We start from the raw sequence: 21,422 nt of genomic DNA on the forward strand, positions 1-21,422 counted from the left end.
AAATGTTTGTCAGTAGGTAAACAATTAGTATTGTACAGTCAGAAATATCAAGTTATTCTTAATACTGCAGACTTGCAATGTATAAGTTGTCCTAATAGTCATCTTAAGTAAGCTTTACTTAGTTTTTTTGAGGCAACGAGTTTCCTTAATTTTTTTGAGTTCTGGGAACTAACAAGGCTGTACAGTGTACAAATTGGAGTCTATTAGATAGATATTGTTGTGATATTTTGATACCATGGTAGCATTTACAGGATATTGTTTTATAGTGATATTATACAGGAAAACTGTTACTCAATAAGGCCCATTTACTAGTTGTTTTTCTCTTTCTCTCTGACCCAAGAATTGATGTGTAAGACTCACAGGCTGGTACCCCAAGGTCGAAAATACCACAGAGACGAGACCACTTCCTTACTCCCATCCTCCCTTCCTTATCCTTTAGAAAAGAGCTTGTTAAAGGCCAGGTGGTTTGTTTCAGAATTCACTAATGAAAGAACTCTGTATTCTATGTCTAGGAGTGTATTTTGCTGGGATGATCATAAATTGTAGCTGAACTGATAAACTACACAAAGGATACTTCTTTGCTCAGAAGGCAGGAAGACGTTTCCTTATTTGGTCTGTACCGGTTTGAACTGAGAACCTGCTGACACACGAACCTTTTTTTCTTTTATATAAACTGTTGTATACTGAATAAACCTTTGAGTTGATTTTGGGAAAGCAACCTGAACAGTCTCTGTATCACTTTGTTCTCCTAACTGCTCCCGACGTCGTAACTAACCCAGCTGAACGGCATACCTGAGCGTTACTTTGAATAATTAGGAATCTTATAAGGAAAGGACAAAACTCTGCTTATCGGTGCTCACGCCTTGGAGGAAACCCGATCCACAGAGAAACCCGGGACGGAGATTTCTTTCAATTTGGTGTCAGAAGTGGGATCCGCTGACGAAGGTAAATACACGTCTTTAATATTTATATGGGACTGTATTATACCTCTCTCAGTGATCGATCTATAATGAAACGGGATATGCTGACGAAGTTTCACTTAGTGATCCAGAGAGATACACTGACGACTTCCTTAGTCCCCGAATAAAGTAAATTAAAAGCAGAAAGACACAGGAGGTTGCCTGTTGTATTGCGAGAAGTTGCTCACCCAAACAAAAATTGCTAGCAATAAATTTAAAGTAACCTCAGCTGTGCCGCAGCAAAATACTAACATAAATCCTTCAAGCGTGTAAACCCCTCTGGAAATCACTGAACATGGGTCAGAATAATTCAAAGACCACAGACAGGTCCGATAAAAAAATCGAAATTACCTGTAAAACCAAAAAAAATAAAATATAAAGCTACAAATAACGGCTCAGTACGACTCCCACTTCCGGTTACGTGTAACCCACGTCCGCGAATCGGTGAAGACTTCCATGATTACGTATCCAGAACATGTGGAAGTGCTTATGTGACTGACTTTGTTTACAACTTAAGAACTGTAAGTTCAATGCATTCTAATTTATTTCCGGAGCCTTATCCCGAACGATTATCGCCAGAAAACAGGTCAGTAGAAATGTTGAATATCATTTGTGATAAGAAAAGTAGTCTGCTTAAACAGTCCTGTAGAAAATATATGATAGAATGCCGCGACGTGATACATCGAATGTTACCGCTATGGAAAAAGGGACCGGAACCAGGTGTAGATGCTTTAACATCAAATAAAACTAGTGCAGGCTCTAGCATAGAAAATAAATCTACCGCAGGAAAAGCTAGTCTTGCATGCTCAGCCGTTCAGCCTACGGCCCCACCCCCTTACGAAGATGAGACCGAATTAATAGTCGCTGTAGCAGCTGCACGTAAACAATGTCAGCATTCTGATCCAACCAGCTTAAAAGAAAGTGACAAAAAACCTGAATCACATGCAACGGATCTTAGCCACCTAATTGAACAAGATCAGGAAAAACAATATATACGCCGCGAGGAAGAATTAGCAGAACATAGAAAAAGAGAAAAACTTTTGAAAGAAGAATGTGAGGAACTTATGAAAAACAAATTAGACGACTATGAAGAAAAACTTTTGCATCAGGCAGTGTCCACGATAGACACCCACATGAAACGCCACGATATCGTAGCTAGAGGTTTAGAAGTAGCTAAAGAAATACCTGTTACCCGAACTTTAATAAAGACTTATCTAAAAGAAAAAAAGGAAAAACAAAGCCAGAATGACAAAGGTCCTTACGCCAACACTCGCGGTAATAAACAAACAGAACCAAAATCTAGTGACGTCAATGACACTTACCCCTTTATGATAATAGGAGATCAGTGTTGTATTCAGCCCCCTAAAATCTTAGAATTAGTGGTAACTATTAAAGAGCTTCCCGATCCTCTTAAAAATCCTACAGCCTTTGTCTCTGCATTACAGAGAAGTACCAGATATCACCATTTGGGTGGTCCAGATTACAGGTACATATTGTGTCAATGCATTCCTGGAGTAACCGAGTCACAACTCATAGAAGAGATAGGTGAATTAGACCCAAAGCATGATAAAGCATCCACAACTGCAGAGTTTTTGTGGGTAAATAATGACAAAATCACCGATTTCTTTAAGAATCTAAAGAAATTCCTGCTAACAATGTCCAGAGACAAAATTGACTTAAATGCAGTAACTATGTGTAAACAGAAGCCTGATGAATCTATCCTAGTATTCATAAAACGCTTTATGCACTGTTGGACTAACGAGGCATGCATGCCAGAGGATGGTAATGATCAGATTTTCATTACTACCTTTTTGAACAATATCCACCCTGAATGCTCTCAGTTGCTAAAAGTGACAGCTACTGATAATCTCTACGAACTGAGTAAAGATGCTTTCTTAAAGCTTGTACAACTGAAGGCCAGTGCAGATCTTTTCCCTACTACCACAAAAGCTAAAAGTGTTAAGATGATGTTGAATTTTGATGTTGAAGGCTCAGAGGAAAGTGAGAAACTAATGTATGCAGGATCACCCGCTCCAGCACAGCAAGGAAGTTTCAGAGGACAGAAATATAAGAGTAGAGATGTGTGTTTTTGCTGTGGAAAGATAGGACATTGGTCCAGGGAGTGTCGAGTTGCAGCTTCCAACAAGGCACACGTGCCTCAACCACAGAACGCAGGACGAGTTCCTGCCACTAGGTGTCAGCGGAGCTCTTCCAGTCAAGGTAACTGGCAACCACAAGAAGCACGCAATAATGGCCCCACATCTAGGCAGCAGCCTTACAACCCGCATTATAACCCACAAGGTAGACAAGCTAGAGGTGCAAATTTAGTTCAGTTTTCCAGTAGCCGCAGAAACCCAGAGCATGAATCAGAATGGGAAAGGGTGCGTTACAATTCTCACCATGATCTTTTCCCATCATCTGATAATACCCGGCTGGATCGCCGATAGGGAGGCCCAGGTGAAGATGAGGGACAGCAGTGTGAAGCACTACACACGATGCTGCATTTGCAACTGTCCTCTAACACAGAACATTTGCCCATGCTACAAGTAGAAATAGATGGTAAGAAATACCCATTTTTAGTGGATAGTGGAGCCACTAAAAGTTCACTGTCTGGAAAATTCTATAATGGGCCTGTGTCCTCTGTGTGCATCAACACTATGGGAATTAATGGAACTGTAGTGTAATGCCCCAAAACTCATTCTCTAAAGACACGTTGGGGCTCAAAACCAGATGAAATCACATATCACCCATTTGTAATTATTCCAAATTCGCCTGTGAATTTATTAGGCAGGGATTTAATGGCAAAAATGAATTTGTGTATTTCATTTAACACAAAGGGTGAAATGTTTGCTGATACTGATAACAGCTATGTTTTCTCTGCCTTATGCACCGACATCATGGAGAAGGAACAGCCTCTGTGTCAGCTGGACGCCTCAGCAGAGAATGAACTCAACACCTTTTTGTCTGGTATTCCATGTCACACACTGTGCCAAAAACGTGTACAAAAACCACTGCCAGGTAATCCCATATCTGGGAGCCACACTTTTGTCTCTCTCACACTGTTCAACAACATGATAACTGCTCACACCAGTGAAGGTCAAACAGTGGTTTTGTCACATAACTCAGACATAGGTTATGACATAACTACACCATGTCGACACATAGATCTAACCTACCCTATCCACTGTACTATTTCTGCAGTTACGTTGCCAGCTGAATACCAGAATATGACATTATGGTCTAAAGGTGAGAATGATGTAGGATTTATTGACTGCACACCTTATCACGCACAGCTAAAAAACAACAAGCCAGTGTATGTCAAGCAATATCCCATTTCTGCCGAAAAAGCCTCAGCCCTAGATGTCATCATAGGAGATTTATTGACTACAGGAGTAATAAAGCCCACAGTATCTCCATATAATACTCCTGTCAATCCTGTGCCAAAGCCTAACAAACCTGGCGTATGGCATTTTACACAAGACTTAAGGCAAATTAATGCAGTCATTATGCCTCTGCCACCTCTGGTTCCAGACGTCCCCAGCATATTGACATCTATTCCATCCACAGCCACACATTTTACCGTGGTGGATTTGTGTTCCGCCTTTTTCTCAGTACCTGTGCATGAAGACACACAGCCGTTATTTGCATTCACACATAGAAATAAGCAGTACACTTGGACTCGTCTGCCCCAAGGCATGGTAGATAGCCCTGCTGCTTTCTCAATGGTGATCCGTGCTACCCTGGACAGCTTTACTCCTCCTGAGGGCTGTACTCTGATCCAGTATGTGGACGACCTCCTCCTCTGTGCTCCGAGTGAGGAATTATGTCAAACTGCTACACACATGCTTCTCCAGCACCTCCAAAAGACTGGCCACAAAGCATCAGCAAAGAAAATGCAGTACTGTCAGACTTCTGTTCAATATTTGGGATTCACACTGTCTCACGGAAAACGTTCCATGACTGCAGACAGGGTCAAAGCTGTGACCTCCGTCCCTCGGCCCACTACACAGAAGGAAATGCTGTCCTTCTTAGGCATGGTGAACTATTGCAGACAGTGGATACCAGACTGTTCTTTTCATGACCACATTCTGCGTGACTGTTGTAAAAAAGACAAGCCTCCTCGAATACTGTGGTCCACAGAAATGACTGCCTCTTTCAATGCATTAAAGAGAGCGCTGACCTCCGCCCCTTGTTTGGGTCTGCCTGACTACCACTTACCATTCCATCTGTACGTCACAGAGAACGGCACAACCTGCACAGGTGTACTGGCCCAAGAGCATGGCAGTGGCTACCGTCCAGTAGCCTTCTATTCGAAGGTGCTGCCTATGGTTGTTCAGGGAATGCCGGCCTGCCTGAGGGCAGTAGCAGCTTGCTCTATCATGGTAAGGGACTGCGAGAAGCTTACACTCTCACATGACACTATTCTACACACCAATCACCAGGTCACGACCATTCTAGCAAACATAACTACACAACATATGACTGCACAACGTCGCTCAGGTTATGAAGCTACACTGACCTCCACAGCAAACCTCACCATAAAAGCGAGCAGCACACCCAATTCGCCAGCACATTTATTGATCCATATGCTGTGTTCTTCTGACCGACAGGATGGCTCAGACAGGCTTGATGTTCATGACTGCATGACACGTATACAGGAATCCACAGCACCACGTCCAGATTTAGAACAAACACCTATCCCAGACTCAGCCACGGTTTATGTGGACGGGTCCTGTTCAAGGCCGAATGACAACTCATTTCTTTGTGGCTATTCAGTGGTGACATTGCCTGACATCATACTAGAGGCTCACTCATTACCATTTCACTCAGCACAAAAAGCAGAGCTCATGGCTTTAATACGCGCCTGTGAGCTCCATGTGGATAGGCGTGTGACAATTTACACAGACAGCCGCTATGCGTTTGGCGTCGTACATGACTTTGGCACATTGTGGAGACAAAGAGGATTTAGATCTGCTGATGGAAAACCGATTGCTAATTCTGATCTTGTCCAGAGACTTTTGCAGGCTATACAGCTACCATCGGCCGTTGCAGTTGTAAAAACGAAAGGACACAGTACAGCTGACACAGACGAAGCAACAGGTAATGCCTTAGCAGACGTGACAGCCAAGGCTGCAGCTGCGTCACAGCTCCCACCTCCACAGGAAGTATTATCTGTGCCCCTACAGCTGCCACTTGTTACACTCCCAGACTATTTAGACACAAATGTTGATTTAAAATTCATACAAGAGCAAGCCTCTGCATGTGATTACACCTATTGGGAGAATAATGACTGTACCTTAGATGACAGAGATGGCCTATATAATAATCTTGAGGGTTTGATTGCCCTCCCATCTTCCCTGCTGCCAGTCCTTGTCCGACATTTTCACGGTGTGAGTCATGTCGGACAAAGAGGGGTAATAGGGGCAATAAAATCAAGATTTGTAATTGAGAAAACATTGCATGCAGTAAAAAGCATATTACCAACCTGTCTAACATGTGCACGAACTAATGTAGGAAAACCAAAAGCAAAACATCAGCATTTACCACAACCAGATTTTCCATTTCATACATTACAAATTGATTTTACACATATGCCAGCACAAGGAAGCATCAAGTACTTACTGGTAATAGTGGATCAATTTAGTAAATGGGTAGAAGCTTATCCAACCTCAAAAGAAACTGCACAAGTAGTCTGTCAAAAGTTGTGCAATGAAATAATACCCAGATTTGGAATACCTCACCAGATTAACAGTGATAGAGGACCCTCATTTACATCAGAAGTAATTCAAAAGTGTGCCAAAACCTTAGGAATAGACTGGAAATATCATGTGCCATACCACCCTCAGAGTTCAGGAGTTGTAGAAAGAATGAATAGGACCATAAAAAATCGCCTGACTAAAGCAATGATAGAAACAGGAATGACCTGGGTCAAATTACTTCCTCAAGTCCTTTGCGAGATTAGAATGACTCCATCTGCAGCAACCAAATTATCTCCATTTGAAATAATCATGGGAAGACCGTTTCCAACACCATGGTCAGCTTCCAGAGGGGCACCGCTATTAGAAGGTGATATAGATACTGCATTGTCCGACTATGTCCACAATTTGGTAGAAACACTGAATAATAACTATCAGAAAGTTTGTCTCTCCCAGCCTCTCCCCTCCACAGCTCCAACGCACCAGTGGAGACCAGGGGACGCGGTGTTGGTGAAGTCGCTAAAACCAAGGACACTCGGGGAGGCCGCGTTTTCCAGCCCCCAGACTGTACTGGCAGTGACGAGAACCAGCATCCTTACGGACGGACAACCTCAGTGGATACACGCCAGCAGGGTTAAGACCAGCCCAATCAGACCACCTTAGGTGTCGGATCAAGCAGACGACTACTCAGGCGGGCCAGCGCCAGGAACCAGAACAAATAAATACACACGGGTAGATGACATCTCCGGCGAGCCAGCGCCCGGATCCAATCCACCTACACACACGCAATCACTGATTAACACACAACGTCTGAAAGAGCCACAGCAAGGTACTCGAACATCCAGCAGGAATAGAAAGCCAAAAGTACCACATGATGTCTAACCTGATAAAACTAGACTCATTCCATCCTGATAATGGAGAAAATGAAATGCCCATTGTCATCAAACGGCGCTTATTCAATGTCTCTCGAACCTGGGACCAGGCCAGGAGACGACTGAAGAACTGTGTTTTTTCTTATATATTTTCTTATATATTTAGGTTATTTATCATATCCATCGCATTAACCTTAGGATTTTTCTTTGCTATTTTGTATTGTAAACTGCAACCATGTTCACATTTCTGCAGGTCATATTTTGCTGACGATACCTCATACTCTATTTTGCAAGACACCTACTTAATGCACTCCTCACGTTCCCTAAAATCAGTAAATGACAACATAGACGCCACTAATAAACCAGTTTATGCACCCCCTAGAGCAGGAGCTAACGCCTGGTATGAAAATGCCAGAATAGCCGCTCGTGACTTAGGAAACAGTAACTGTTATGTCTGTTCAAAGGGTAACCCAGAACAGGTTATAGTGGGATACCCAATTTCAGGTTTTCCCTTAACAAAGATGCTGTTCAAAAATGATAAAAAGGGGCCCTTAACAGCAACCCTGATTGGAGCGGTGCGAGTAGAACTAAGTCCTTTAGATTGTTTATTCATATACACAGGACAAGTCTCTAGTGAGGATGTTAGCATGATTGACAACAAAATAACCACCCCTGCAACCCAATGCAGCGCCCCGAAGACCGCACTGAACCTCTTTCGCCCCCAAAACAGATGCGCCATCACCCAAATATCTTGATGACATGCATACACCGACCAAAGCTTAAAAACATAAATTATGACGCGCAAAACTATACATTCTTTTCTGACTCTCCAGGAGCACGCTGTAACGAAACATGGCTAGCAGCGAGTGTTGACAGGACACAATATAGACATATGTCTTTTTATCTATATGCATATATAAATACGCATTCAGATAACTCAACAATCCTGCATTCGCCCAACACACTGAACGACTCGTACTGGGGAGGCATATTAAAAGGCTTTACAGCTTCGCGCCTGACCAGACCAATCCCACATGCGTATTGGATGTGCAATAATACCCTTAGATTAGCTTTACCTGTTAATTGGACCGGTACCTGCGGTCTAGTAACTTTAGCTCAAGAACTACTAATACAACAAACCTCGGATCTGCCTGTATCCAGCAGACGTACAAAACGCTCCGCTTACTCACATAACGTTTACATAGATGCTATAGGGGTTCCACGCGGGATACCAAAAGAATTAAAGGCACAAGGAGAAATATCCGCAGCGTTTGTCTCAATACTACCGTGGATACAGATAAACAAAAATGTAGCCTGGATCAATTATGTTTATTACCATCAGCAAAGACATACTAATTTGACCAATACGGCCCTTAAGGCCCTAGGAGAACAGATGTCTGCTACCTCTTTAATGACCATGCAAAATAGGATGGCCTTAGACATGCTGTTAGCTGAGAAAGGAGGTGTTTGTGCGATGTTTGGAGATGTTTGTTGTACTTTCATTCCCAATAATACCGCCCCTAACGGTTCATTCACACAAGCTATGAATAGACTTGAAGCATTGCAGATAGAACTAAGAGCCAAAGCAGGTCACGGTCAGTGGCTAGACAAGTGGCTGCAGGACACGTTTGGAAAATGGAAGGAACTAATTGTAGCTTTTGTAACCATTGTAGCATGTATTATTTTGTTTTTGATGATTATTGTCTGTTGTGTGATACCCTGTGTACGCTCAATGATAACCCGTATAGCTACTAGTACAGCTACTTCAATGTATTTGCAATTGGCAGAAATTGACCCGGATTATATGTCAGATGTCATCAATGATGATCCTGATGTATGTATTGAGCATTAGATTGGGAATTACTCGATTGTCCAAGAAGAGAATGAAGTTTTCTTCTTTTTCTTTTCTTCTTTTTTTCTTTTTCTTAGAATTTTGATATTAAGCTTACTCGAAGGACTAGTTACATTTATGATTTGTTTCACATTTATGATTTGTCTTTATATTATGTTATTACATTCTGTCTTTATACTATGTTATCATTTCATGATAAAAGGAGGGAACTGTTGTGATATTTTGATACCATGGTAGCATTTACAGGATATTGTTTTATAGTGATATTATACAGGAAAACTGTTACTCAATAAGGCCCATTTACTAGTTGTTTTTCTCTTTCTCTCTGACCCAAGAATTGATGTGTAAGACTCACAGGCTGGTACCCCAAGGTCGAAAATACCACAGAGACGAGACCACTTCCTTACTCCCATCCTCCCTTCCTTATCCTTTAGAAAAGAGCTTAGCAGTCGGACGTACCGTGGGCGGTACGTCCGACTCCTAACCCTTTTAGGCAAAATTTGTAGGACTGCTAAGGGGTTAAAGGCCAGGTGGTTTGTTTCAGAATTCACTAATGAAAGAACTCTGTATTCTATGTCTAGGAGTGTATTTTGCTGGGATGATCATAAATTGTAGCTGAACTGATAAACTACACAAAGGATACTTCTTTGCTCAGAAGGCAGGAAGACGTTTCCTTATTTGGTCTGTACCGGTTTGAACTGAGAACCTGCTGACACACGAACCTTTTTTTCTTTTATATAAACTGTTGTATACTGAATAAACCTTTGAGTTGATTTTGGGAAAGCAACCTGAACAGTCTCTGTATCACTTTGTTCTCCTAACTGCTCCCGACGTCGTAACTAACCCAGCTGAACGGCATACCTGAGCGTTACTTTGAATAATTAGGAATCTTATAAGGAAAGGACAAAACTCTGCTTATCGGTGCTCACGCCTTGGAGGAAACCCGATCCACGGAGAAACCCGGGACGGAGATTTCTTTCAGATATGATACAAACCACTGCAGCACAGTACCTGTAATACCTACAGCATGTTCTAATCACTCTAATAGGATATTATGGTCGACAGTATCGAACGCTGCACTGAGGTCTAGCAGGACAAGCACAGAGATGAGTCCACTGTCAGAGGCCATAAGAAGATCATTTGTAACCTTCACTAAAACTGTTTCTGTGCTGTGATGAGCTCTGAAACCTGACTGAAACCCTTCAAATAAGCCATTCCTCTGCGGATGATCTGTTAGCTGTTTGACAACTACTCTTTCAAGGATTTTTGATATGAAAGGAAGGTTGGAGATTGGCCTATAATTAGCTAAGACTGCTGGGTCTAGAGATGGTTTTTTGAGTAAAGGTTTAACTACAGCCACCTTGAAGGCCTGTGGTACATAGCCGATTATTAGAGATAGGTTGATCATATTTAAGATTGGCGCATTAATTAATGGCAGGACTTCTTTGAGCAGTTTTGTAGGAATGGGGTCTAAAAGACACGTTGATGGTTTGGAGGAAGTAATTATTGAAGTTAACTCAGAAAGATCAATTGGAGAAAAAGAGTCTAACTTAACATCAATGGTACTAAAAGTAGCTGTAGATAATATTAATGTGGGAGGATTATTGGTAATGTTTTCTCTAATGGCTAAAATTTTATTTGTGAAGAAGTTCATGAAGTCATTACTAGTTAATGTTAAAGGGGTGGTTGGCTCGATAGAGCTCTGACTTTTTGTCAGCCTGGCTACAGTGCTGAAGAGAAACCTAAGGTTGTTCTTATTTTCTTCAATCAGTGATGAATAGTAAGATGTTCTGGCTTTGTGGAGGGCTTTCTTATAAAGCAATAAACTATTTCTCCAGGCTAAATGATGATCCTCTAAATTTGTGACACACCATTTCCTCTCCAGCTTACGAGTTATCTGCTTTAGGCTACGTGTTTGAGAATTATACCACGGAGTCAGGTACTTCTGATTTGAGGCCTTAGTTTTCACAGGAGCTACAGTATCCAGAGTCGTACGTAGTGAGGAGGTGAAATTATTAACAAGATAATTGACCTCTGATGGGGTAGTGGTCAGATAGCTGCTTTGCTCTATGAGCATTGAAGATGATAACAGTGGGTGGATTATATTCTTAAACTTAGTTACAGCGCTTTCAGAAAGACATCTACTGTGATAAAGTCTGCTCCCCACTGCTGTGTAATCAATTATTGTACATGTAAATGTTATCAGGAAATGATCAGACAGGAGAGGGTTTTCAGGAAACACTGTTAAATGTTCAGTTTCTATGCCATATGTTAAAACAAGATCTAGAGTGTGATTAAAGTGGTGGGTGGGTTCTTTTACATTTTGAGAGAAGCCAATTGAGTCTAATAACAGATTAAATGCCATGTTGAGGCTGTTATTTTTAGCATCTACATGAATGTTAAAATCACCCACAACAATTATTTTATCTGAGCTGAGCACTAAATTAGATAAAAAGTCTGAGAAATCAGAGAGAAACTCTGTGTAAGGCCCAGGTGGACAATAGATGATAACAAGTAAAACTGGTTTCTGAGTTTTTCAGCAGGGGTGGACAAGGCTAAGCGTCAGGCTTTCAAATGAATTAAAAGTCTGTCTTGGTCTTTCGTTAATTAATAGGCTGGTGTGAAAAATTGCTGCCACACCGCCCCCTCGGCCTGTGCTTCGAGATTTCTGGTAGTTAGAATGACTCGGGGGTGTTGATTCATTTAAATTAACATAATCATCCTGCTGCAACCAGGTTTCTGTAAGGCAGAATAAATCGATTTGTTGATCAATTATTAAGTCATGTACTAACAGAGACTTGGAGGAGAGAGACCTAATATTTAATAATCCACATTTCACTGTTTTACTCTTTGGTTAAGATGTGGATACTGTATTGTTCCTTCTTTGTGATTTTTTATGTTTAAGTGGTTTGTTGCTGGTTTTTAGTTTTTTTTTTGTCTTTTTGGAAGCTGACACAGTCTCAATGGAGATGGGTTTTCGGGGGGGTAGCAGGAGGAGAGAAGCTGCAGAGAGGCGTGTCAGACTGCAACTCTGCTTCCTGGTCCCAACTCTGGATAGTCATATTTTGGGGGGATTTAATACATTTGTCCATATTTCTAGAAATGAGAGCTGCTCCATCCAAAGTGGGATGGATGCCGTCTCTCCTAACAAGACCAGGTTTCCTCCAGAAGGTTTGCCAATTATCCATGAAGCCCACATCATTTCTTGGACACCACTCAGACAGCCAGCAATTTAAGGAGAACATGCGGCTAAACATGTCACTCCTGGTCTTATTGGGGACCGACCAGAGAAAACTACAGAGTCCGACATTGTTTTGGCAAACAGATCTTTATACAAAGTCTTTTTCAAACATGCTGTGGTAGCTTTCTTCCTGATCCTAGTTGTGCCTGATTTCTCCCTTTCACTTGGAATCAACCCTAGATCTTTTCTGTATAATCTGGAATGGAACAGACCTTAGCTGACCTTGAATCAGTTTGTCAGACATTTCCAGTTGGTTTTGAACCTCTGATAAATGGGGGAACCTTGGAAAACCTTGAATCAGAGCTGGAAGCCTGTCACAGATTGATTTGATTTAAAGTCCACAGTAATGGTGTCCAAATTCTTATGGACCTAACATTAGCAGCTGAAGCAAGTGATTACATTTTGTCTAGTAGTTCCTGTTTTGTCTTTATCTCACTATGATTGCATTTTCTATCTTCTCTTTGCTATCACCTACCAAAGTTGGCAGAAGCAGAAGGATGCCCCTCCCTGATTCTGGTTCTGTTAGAGGTATCTCCTAGTTCAAAGGGAGTATTTCCTTTCCACTGTCACCAAGTGCTGCTCATTGGAATGGTCCCTTTAATACTGTTGCTCTTTGCCTTATAATGTAAAGCACCTTGAAATAACTTTTACTAAACTGTTCTATAAAACTGAACTGATTTGACATGAAAGTGCATTGTGAATTGACCTCTAGATGAAATTGTGTATGTTCTTCATCTTTTTACAAATACTTGTAATTACTTGTTTATTTTTGTCCCACTCACACTGGCAATAAAAAGATAATACAATCAAAGAAATTCAAACCAGAAATTCACAACATAGTAATCATTCTTTGCACAAATAGCCCTAAGCTACAAAACACACTGGAACAAGTCTACCTCTGATAAGATGAGTAGTAGTATGCCCCCCAACTTTATCTTGGAAACATCAAATACTGTTCCCCCCAGTCTGTGAATTATTCACCCTCAGGTACACACCAGATTTACCTTTTGTCACGTAACGCTATGTGGCAGGCATGATTTATCCCAAACGCAGGACTCAAAATGCAACAGGATACACTCCAAGAGGCAGCTTTATTTCGGCTGTGAACATGCTATGTTCATTATAAATAAGAAAACATAACCTAAAACTGGAAACTAGAAACTAAGAACTAAGAACCGAAAAACAAGGAACCTACACAGCAAAATCTCCAGTGTTAAATTAACACTAGAGATTGTCTATATGGGTCCACACCTCTGAGTGTTAAATACAACACTGTTGAGTGTTAAATTAACACTTTTGACAGTGTTATATGTTTAAAAGTAACCTAGTCAGTTTTGAAGATTAACAATGGCTAACACTGAGCAGTGCTGGTTTTCTAACACTGGAATATTTCTAACATTTTGAGTTATTTTCCAGTGTTAGAAAACCAGCACTGCTCAGTGTTAGCCATTGTTAATCTTCAAAACTGACTAGGTTACTTTTAAACATATAACACTGTCAAAAGTGTTAATTTAACACTCAACAGTGTTGTATTTAACACTCAGAGGTGTGGACCCATATAGACTCTCTAGTGTTAATTTAACACTGGAGATTTTGCTGTGTAAGAACAGACTCTGAAATAACCTGGGTAACTCAGCTTTATCCCAACAGTTTTTTTTTTTCAAAACAATCACTTTGTGTCCTTCACCAATTTAGTCTTGACATTTAAAATTATAACCCAACATAACATTTAATCTGTGAAAATCAAGACTTTTTTTAAAAAGCAAAACAGGAAAAAACAACACTCTAACAACACTCTAAAGACAGAAGGGGATATCATACAACGCAAAGATCATAAAATCCAGGATCCATCCACCCCGCTCACTCCAGATCAGGCCTGACAGGAAGCTGCAGCTTGTCCAACACAAAAACACAACGTAAGACAAGTAAACCCAGTGCACCGTGGAACACAGAAAAGTCCCTTTATGCAGTTTACTCTCTTTCTTCACACACACACATTTTATTTTATTTTGTGGACCTCCTCATCACCACCACGTCACCATCACAGTATCTCCAGTTGTTCCATACTTTAAAGTATTTGAGCAGTAGAATAAAAAGCAGAAGCTAATGGTCCTCACACCTCACTAGGTATCCTTCTCTTCTCCTGTTCTTCCCTTCTCCACAGTGGAAGAAAGTGAAGTGTGTTTAAATCCTTTCAGCAGAATAAATCTGAGGCTCTTCTGTCCACATGCACCTTCTTCTCCTCCACTGACTTACCTTTATTCATCTTGAGCTTCTTTGTGATCAGATTGGTCACTGTCACAGCATCATTCAAAGCATATTTCTGGACTATCAGATCCACCGTTTCCGTCCTGCTCAAAGTCTCCAGGCCCATCTTCCTGATGGCCGGGAAATCTCCCAGTAACTCCGGATCCTGGAGATAGCACTGGAATGAATTCAGCTCCTCATCTCTCAAATCCTGTAGCACCTCCAGCAGCTGGTGCTTCACCCGCATCTCCATGTCTGACCTGTGGAAACATCAGAGCTCACCTGTGACTGTCAGAGAGCTCATGGGGTTTCAGACCAGCATGACTGTGCACACAACACAACACAAATTCCTCCTACCTGTGACATCAGTCTTTATAATTCCTTCCCATTTCACCTGGGCTCCTCACTTGTAAGAGCTTGGTTTTATTCTACATCGTACTCTTTAACTTAGGACCATTTACAGTGGGATGCAAAAGTTTGGGCAACCTTGTTAATAGTCATTATTTTCCTGTATAAATCGTTGGTTGTTACAATAAAAAATGTCAGTTAGATATATCATATAGGAGACACACACAGTGATATTTGAGAAGTAAAATGAAGTTTATTGGATTTACAGAAAGTGTGCAATAATTGTTTAAACAAAATCAGGCAGGTGCAAAGATTTGGGCACTGTTGTCATTTTATTGATTCCAAAACCTTTAGAACTAATTATTGGAACTCAAATTGGCTTGGTAAGCTCAGTGACCCCTGGCCTACATACACAGGTGAATCCAATAATGAGAAATAGTATTTAAGGGGGTCAATTGTAACTTTCCTGCCTCTTTTAATTTTCTCTGAAGAGTAGCAACATGGGGGTCTCAAGACAACTCTCAAATGACTTGAAGACAAAGATTGTTCACCATCATGGTTTAGGGGAAGGATACAGAAAGCTGTCTCAGAGATTTAAGCTGTCTGTTTCCACAGTTAGGAACATATTGAGAAAATGGAAGACCACAGGCTCAGTTTAAGTTAAGGCTCGAAGTGGCAGACGAACAAAAATCTCAGATAGACAGAAGTGACGAATGGTGAGAACAGTCAGAGTCAACCCACAGACCAACACCAAAGACCTAAAACATCATCTTGCAGCAGATGGAGTCACTGTGCATCGTTCAACCATCCGGCGCACTTTACACAAGGAGATGCTGTATGCAACAGTGATGCAGAGGAAGCCTTTTCTCCGCCCACAGCACAAACAGAGCCGCTAAGGCACATTTGGACAAGCCAGCTTCATTCTGGAATAAGGTGCTGTGGACTGATGAAACTAAAACTGAGTTATTTGGGCATAACAAGGGGCGTTATGCATGGAGGAAAAAGAACACAGCATTCCAAGAAAAACACCTGCTACCTACAGTAAAATATGGTGATGGTTCCATCATACTGTGGGGCTGTGTGGCCAGTGCAGGGACTGGGAATCTTGTCAAAGTTGAGGGACACATGGATTCCACTCAGTATCAGCAGATTCTGGATACCAATGTCCTGGAATCAGTAACAAAGCTGAAGCTGCGCCGGGGCTGGATCATTCAATAAGACAACGACCCAAAACACTGCTCAAAATCCACTAAGGCATTCATGCAGAGGAACAAGTACAACGTTCTGGAATGGCCATCTCAGTCCCCAGACCTGAATATTATTGAAAATCTGTGGTGTGAGTTAAAGACAGCTGTCCATGTTCGGAAGCCATCAAAACTGAATGAACTAGAGATGTTTTGTAAAGAGGAATGGTCCAAAATACCTTCAACCACAATCCAGACTCTCATTGGAACCTACAAGAGGCTGTAATTTCTGCAAAAGGCGGATCTACTAAATATTGATTTCATTTCTTTTTTAGTGGTGCCCAAATTTATGCACCTGCCTGATTTTGTTTAAACAATTATTGCACACTTTCTGTAAGTCCAATAAACATAATTTCACTTCTCAAATATCACTATGTGTGTCTCCTATATGATATATTTAACTGACATTTTTTATTGTAACAACCAACAATTTATACAGGAAAATAATGACAAGGTTGCCCAAACTTTTGCATCCCACTGTAATTTAGCAAACTTCAGCTTATTTTTATTCGTTTTCAGATAAAGACTTTGTGTTTTCTCTCCTTCATATTTATATTTGAATTCTGCGAAAGTAATTTCCCCTCCCTGGATCAATTAAATGTTGTGATTTTACAAACACACTGTTCACAGAACATGCCAGTTTCCAGCAGTGCCCCCTTGTGTTTAAGAGGAAAAATCATGAATCATATGCACCGAACGACAGTTGAGAGTACCCAGCCTTCTTGGAGTCCCTGGGTGGGATGCTTGAGGGTGGGTCCACCTGGGGATTCTGTTGTTTTACTGGGAGACTTCAAAGCCCATGTAGGTAACAACAGTGAGAGGAGGGGAGTGGCTGGGAGGAACGGCCTGCCAGATCTGAACCCAAGTGTTGTTCTGTTACTGGACTTCTGTGCAAATGACAGTTTGTCCATAACAAACACCATGTTCGAACATAAGGGCGTCCATAAGTGCACGTGACACCAGAACACTCTAGGCCGCAGGTCAATGATCTACCTGCCCTACCCTCACCTAGGGTCACAGCTACAGATGTTGACCAAAAGAACGAAATCGCAGATACAAGCAGGGAAAATCAGCTTTCTCCAAAGGGTGGCTGGCTTCTCCCTTAGAGATAGGGTGAAATGTTTATCCATCCAGGAAGGGCTCAGAGTAGAGCCGCTGCTCCTCCACATCGAAAGGAGCCAGTTGATGTGGTTCAGGCATCTGACTAGGATCCCTTCTGGGCGCCTCCTGGGTGAGGTGTTCCTGGCATGTCCCACCTGGAGCCCCCCGGGGCAGACCCAGGACATGCTACAGAGATTATATCTCTTGGCTGTCCTAGGAACCCCTTGATGTTTCCCCGGACAAGCTAGAGGAGGTAGCCGGGAAGAGGGAGGTCTGGGCTCCTCTGCTTAGGCTGCTGCCCCGTGACGCAACCCCAGATAAACGGAAGAAGATGGATGGATCGACTGAGAACAACAAAGCTGCAGAAAGAACCTGTCGTTATGCAAACGAGCAGTTTATGATAAATTAATTTACACCAACACAGCCATAAAGACGACACGTACAGTTCACACACTCAAAAACAGCCAATCGACTCACGCTGTAAATCATTCTGTATTCAAACGGATTCAAAACCTCTGATGCTCTGTGCAGCCAAGGCTTCATGAACTGTGACATCAGACACCTGCTGCAGGTGAGCAGATAAGCATCCAGTCTCACACAGAGACACACACACAGACAGTCACACACACACTCGTTTCTCGTATCATGTGAGGGTACGTCACAGCGCACATGTCTGAGTTTTCCATTCATGTGCGACGCGGGTAACAGTTAGCGGTTACAAAAACAGACATGCCAGTGCTGCGCGTGGTATGTGAGCGGCCCATAACTGACTGAAGCGACCACTGCTGTGTCACGTGCGTAAACGCGCCACTCTATTAACCTGAGGGCATGCAGCTACAGGGGTTAAACATCTGCACTGCGCAGTCTCCGTGTGTTCCTGTGGGGAAGGCTCGACCCCGCTGAGTCACCCTACCGCTTGACCCTGACCAGCTGGCAAACCGGAAGTGAACATCTGCCTGTAAGCGGAACAGCAGCAGCTCAGCTCTCTCTCTCTCTCACACACACACACACACACACCTACACACACACGCACGCACACACACACACACACACACACACACACACACACACACACACACACACACACACACACACACGGCTCACCTCTGTTGACAGTCCGGAAAACTCGGACCGGGGTTGCAAGTTAGACAGTCTTCTCCTGACTTCCGGTTTAAGAGGTTTAAGCCAATCAGAAGCTCCAGATGTTTGCCACACCCAGGAAATGTTTAGCAGCCTTTCAGTCACTCCCCCCCCCACACACACACACATGAAACACTTTCACTTTGTTTCCAGATGCTTCATCATCTGCCTGTGCAGACTCCCTTCCTTCGTGCCAGATGTGATCCATACCGCCTAAAGTGATGTCATGAGGTAGTAAATATTAGAGTTGAATGTCTGGAGACCGGTCGAGACCACTTTTACGTGGTCTTGGTCTTTTCTTGGTCTCGACGGACTTTGGTCTTGGTCTTCTCTTGGTCTTGCTGTCTCGGTCTTGCTTTCTCAGATCGACATTGGCTGTATCGCAATTCAGGGTCTGCAGCCTTAAAGTACGCAGCCTTAACTGTCCTCAAGGACCACGTACTCAAAGACCGCTAAGGCCGGAAGTGCGAGGCTTGTGAAATGGGACGGTCTAGCCTCCGTCGCGCTGCCCAGGTTGCCTAGCAACCATGATACTAACAGCTGGAAACGTTTCATACAGCTTTGTTTGACAGAAATGAAGGAGAACATATTTTGTTCATTTGTTTCTACATGAGCTTTGTATGATTTGATAAGTATCTGAAGCTTAGACCACAGGACTGTAAAAACATGAGTTTTGGGCTTCATTTCTGTACTGAACAGTCATTTTAAGATTAGTTGGTAAATAACAATTAGCTAATGTTATTCATGAGACTAAAGTCATCTCACTTTGGTAATGCAAATATAATATGGCCAATATTATAGTTATTATATTAATCATTATTAGTTATTACAGCAGTGAGTTTGAACTCTGTGTCAACTTGAATCTTTACTGAGCTTCAGTAAAGATTCAAGTTGCAGTAATTTATATTTACTGTCACCTTAAATCTTCACTCAAAGACAAGTATCTTTGACAGTGTATATATAGGTGTATTATATATAAGAGACAAATATTGTTTTTAATATGTTGGTGTTAAGTTGAAATATTAAATGTTTGTCATTTTTATGTTTACCATTTGTACATAGTTTTAAAGAATTCTTTCTGTCCTCCCCTCCCCAGATCCTTAAGATTCTGGGAGGGGGGGCGGTAGTGTTTTTATCACAGGAACACCCTTGTTTGAAGTTGGCAAACTTCCTCCCCTTTGTATGGCTTCACTGTGTTATCTAGGGTGAACCATCTAGGGTGTGGGGGAGACTACCCTCTTTATGACCAAGGATGTTCCTCTTGTGCTTTTATGTTATATGACCCTTTGATCAACAGGATCACACACACACACACACACTCTTACTTAAATACAGAAGTTCACACATCTTAGGACCATGTGGGCGTGGCTTTGTTCTGACGTGTTTTGTGTAAACTGTGTCTCAATAAAAAGGGCAGCAAGGGAGGTCGTGGTCGAGGTCATTTTCGTGGTGGACACAGGCCTCCCTTGCGCAGGTGTTTGATCGAGCGACTGTCTTGTTTTCTTCATGATGAATAAGTCTCTAGAATTAGCGGGGCTTGTGGAAACACAGACACAACAGTTGGCATTACTAAATTTTGCTCAATGCTTACATATATGTGGAAAAAGCAAATGTATGAGCTGTGATAACTGTTTCTGATAGAATGAAGAGTAGACTGATATGTTAAATATTCCTTTATTGGGTGAGAAAATCATACCATGTCATAACTGCTTTAAGTCATACAGAATAGATATCAGAGCCTTAAACAGGCTGACTTCTGCTAAATGGGTCAAACTGGGCAGAAAGTATACAAACACATAACATTCTTATAGAATATGGTAAATGGCCTGTATTTGTATAGCACTTTACTAGTCCCTAAGGACCCCAAAGCGCTTTACACATTCAGTCATCCACCCATTCACACACACTTTCACACACTGGTGATGGCAAGCTACATTGTAGCCAGAGCCGCCCTGGGGCACACTGACAGAGGCGAGGCTGCCGGACACTGACGCCACCGGGCCCACCAGTAGGCAGTGGGTGAAGTGTCTTGCCTAAGGACGCAACGACTGAGACTGTCCAAGCCGGGATTCGAACCGGCAACCTTCCGATCACAAGACGAACTCCCAATTCTTGAGCCACAATCGCCCTGGCCATTGTAAATATGATGTAACACTATAGATCAACTTACCTCAGAATATGTAAAGCATATAAACAATTACAGCAATATGATGCAACAAACACAGCAGTACTACTAAACCAAAATACTCAAAGCTTCATCGAACTGAAACAAACATGGACATTTATTTTTAGGTCCATTCTGCTGCTGATACATACTTTAGGTTTTTGAACATTAAACTTGTTTCTGCCTTTCATAGTGTTTAACTTGAAGGCCCTGAGTACTTTCTCCCACACTGAAAACACTGGAATGATATAATTATTTGAACATTACCAAACAAGACTGATTCAGAACAGACAATTAGTTATGTTAAACTTTTCTAGCAGTCCTTCACAAACAAGGAACAGTCTGTCTCTCCATCTGTCAGCTGGTGCTCGCTCCTCCTCTTCCTCACACACTGCTGAGTGTGTCCTGGTGGATCATCAGGGGTGCAAAGCCTCACAGATGATGTGCAGCAGTGGGTCCTTCAGTCTGTCCTCACTCTGGACACTTGCAGATGTCACACATGGAAATCAAATGTGTGAGAAACTGCAGGATTCAAACACAAGTGTAACTTATAAATAC

General features: G+C 42.1%; 2 protein-coding genes across 5 annotated transcripts in view; one reads left to right on the forward strand and one right to left on the reverse strand.

Moving 5' to 3' along the window:
- Nucleotides 1-18,706, reverse strand: part of LOC120724836 (NACHT, LRR and PYD domains-containing protein 2-like) — a 26,698-nt gene extending 7,992 nt beyond the window's left edge. Inside the window, exons 1-2 of the mRNA XM_040017296.1 lie at nt 18,665-18,706; nt 14,877-15,127 (exon numbers count right to left, since the gene is read on the reverse strand). Of these exons, the coding sequence (XP_039873230.1) occupies nt 14,877-15,120 (244 nt within the window). The 5' untranslated portion in view covers nt 15,121-15,127; nt 18,665-18,706. The remainder of the gene's footprint in view (nt 1-14,876; nt 15,128-18,664) is intronic.
- On the forward strand, nt 233-7,506 carry LOC120724832 (protein NYNRIN-like). Of its 4 annotated transcripts, none has more exons than XM_040017287.1 (3): nt 233-1,545; nt 3,863-4,009; nt 5,875-7,506. In XM_040017287.1, the coding sequence occupies exons 1-3, from the start codon at nt 1,490-1,492 to the stop codon at nt 7,316-7,318; spliced, it is 1,647 nt and encodes a 548-aa protein (XP_039873221.1). In that variant the 5' UTR covers nt 233-1,489; the 3' UTR covers nt 7,319-7,506. The 4 variants fall into 4 exon arrangements, with proteins under 4 accessions (XP_039873221.1, XP_039873222.1, XP_039873220.1 ...); XM_040017288.1 differs by having other exon boundaries at nt 3,866-4,009; XM_040017286.1 differs by lacking the exon at nt 3,863-4,009 and having other exon boundaries at nt 233-1,705; nt 5,598-7,506.
- Nucleotides 18,707-21,422: the final 2,716 nt, after the last annotated feature.

This window comes from Simochromis diagramma, unplaced genomic scaffold (genome assembly GCF_900408965.1).
Source record: "Simochromis diagramma unplaced genomic scaffold, fSimDia1.1 OVJJ01000802.1, whole genome shotgun sequence".
Taxonomy (NCBI): domain Eukaryota; kingdom Metazoa; phylum Chordata; class Actinopteri; order Cichliformes; family Cichlidae; genus Simochromis; species Simochromis diagramma.

Excerpts from the sequence above, each read along its gene's own strand:
- LOC120724832 (XM_040017286.1), top strand. The coding sequence starts at position 5,603 with ATGACACGTATACAGGAATCCACAGCACCACGTCCAGATTTAGAACAA.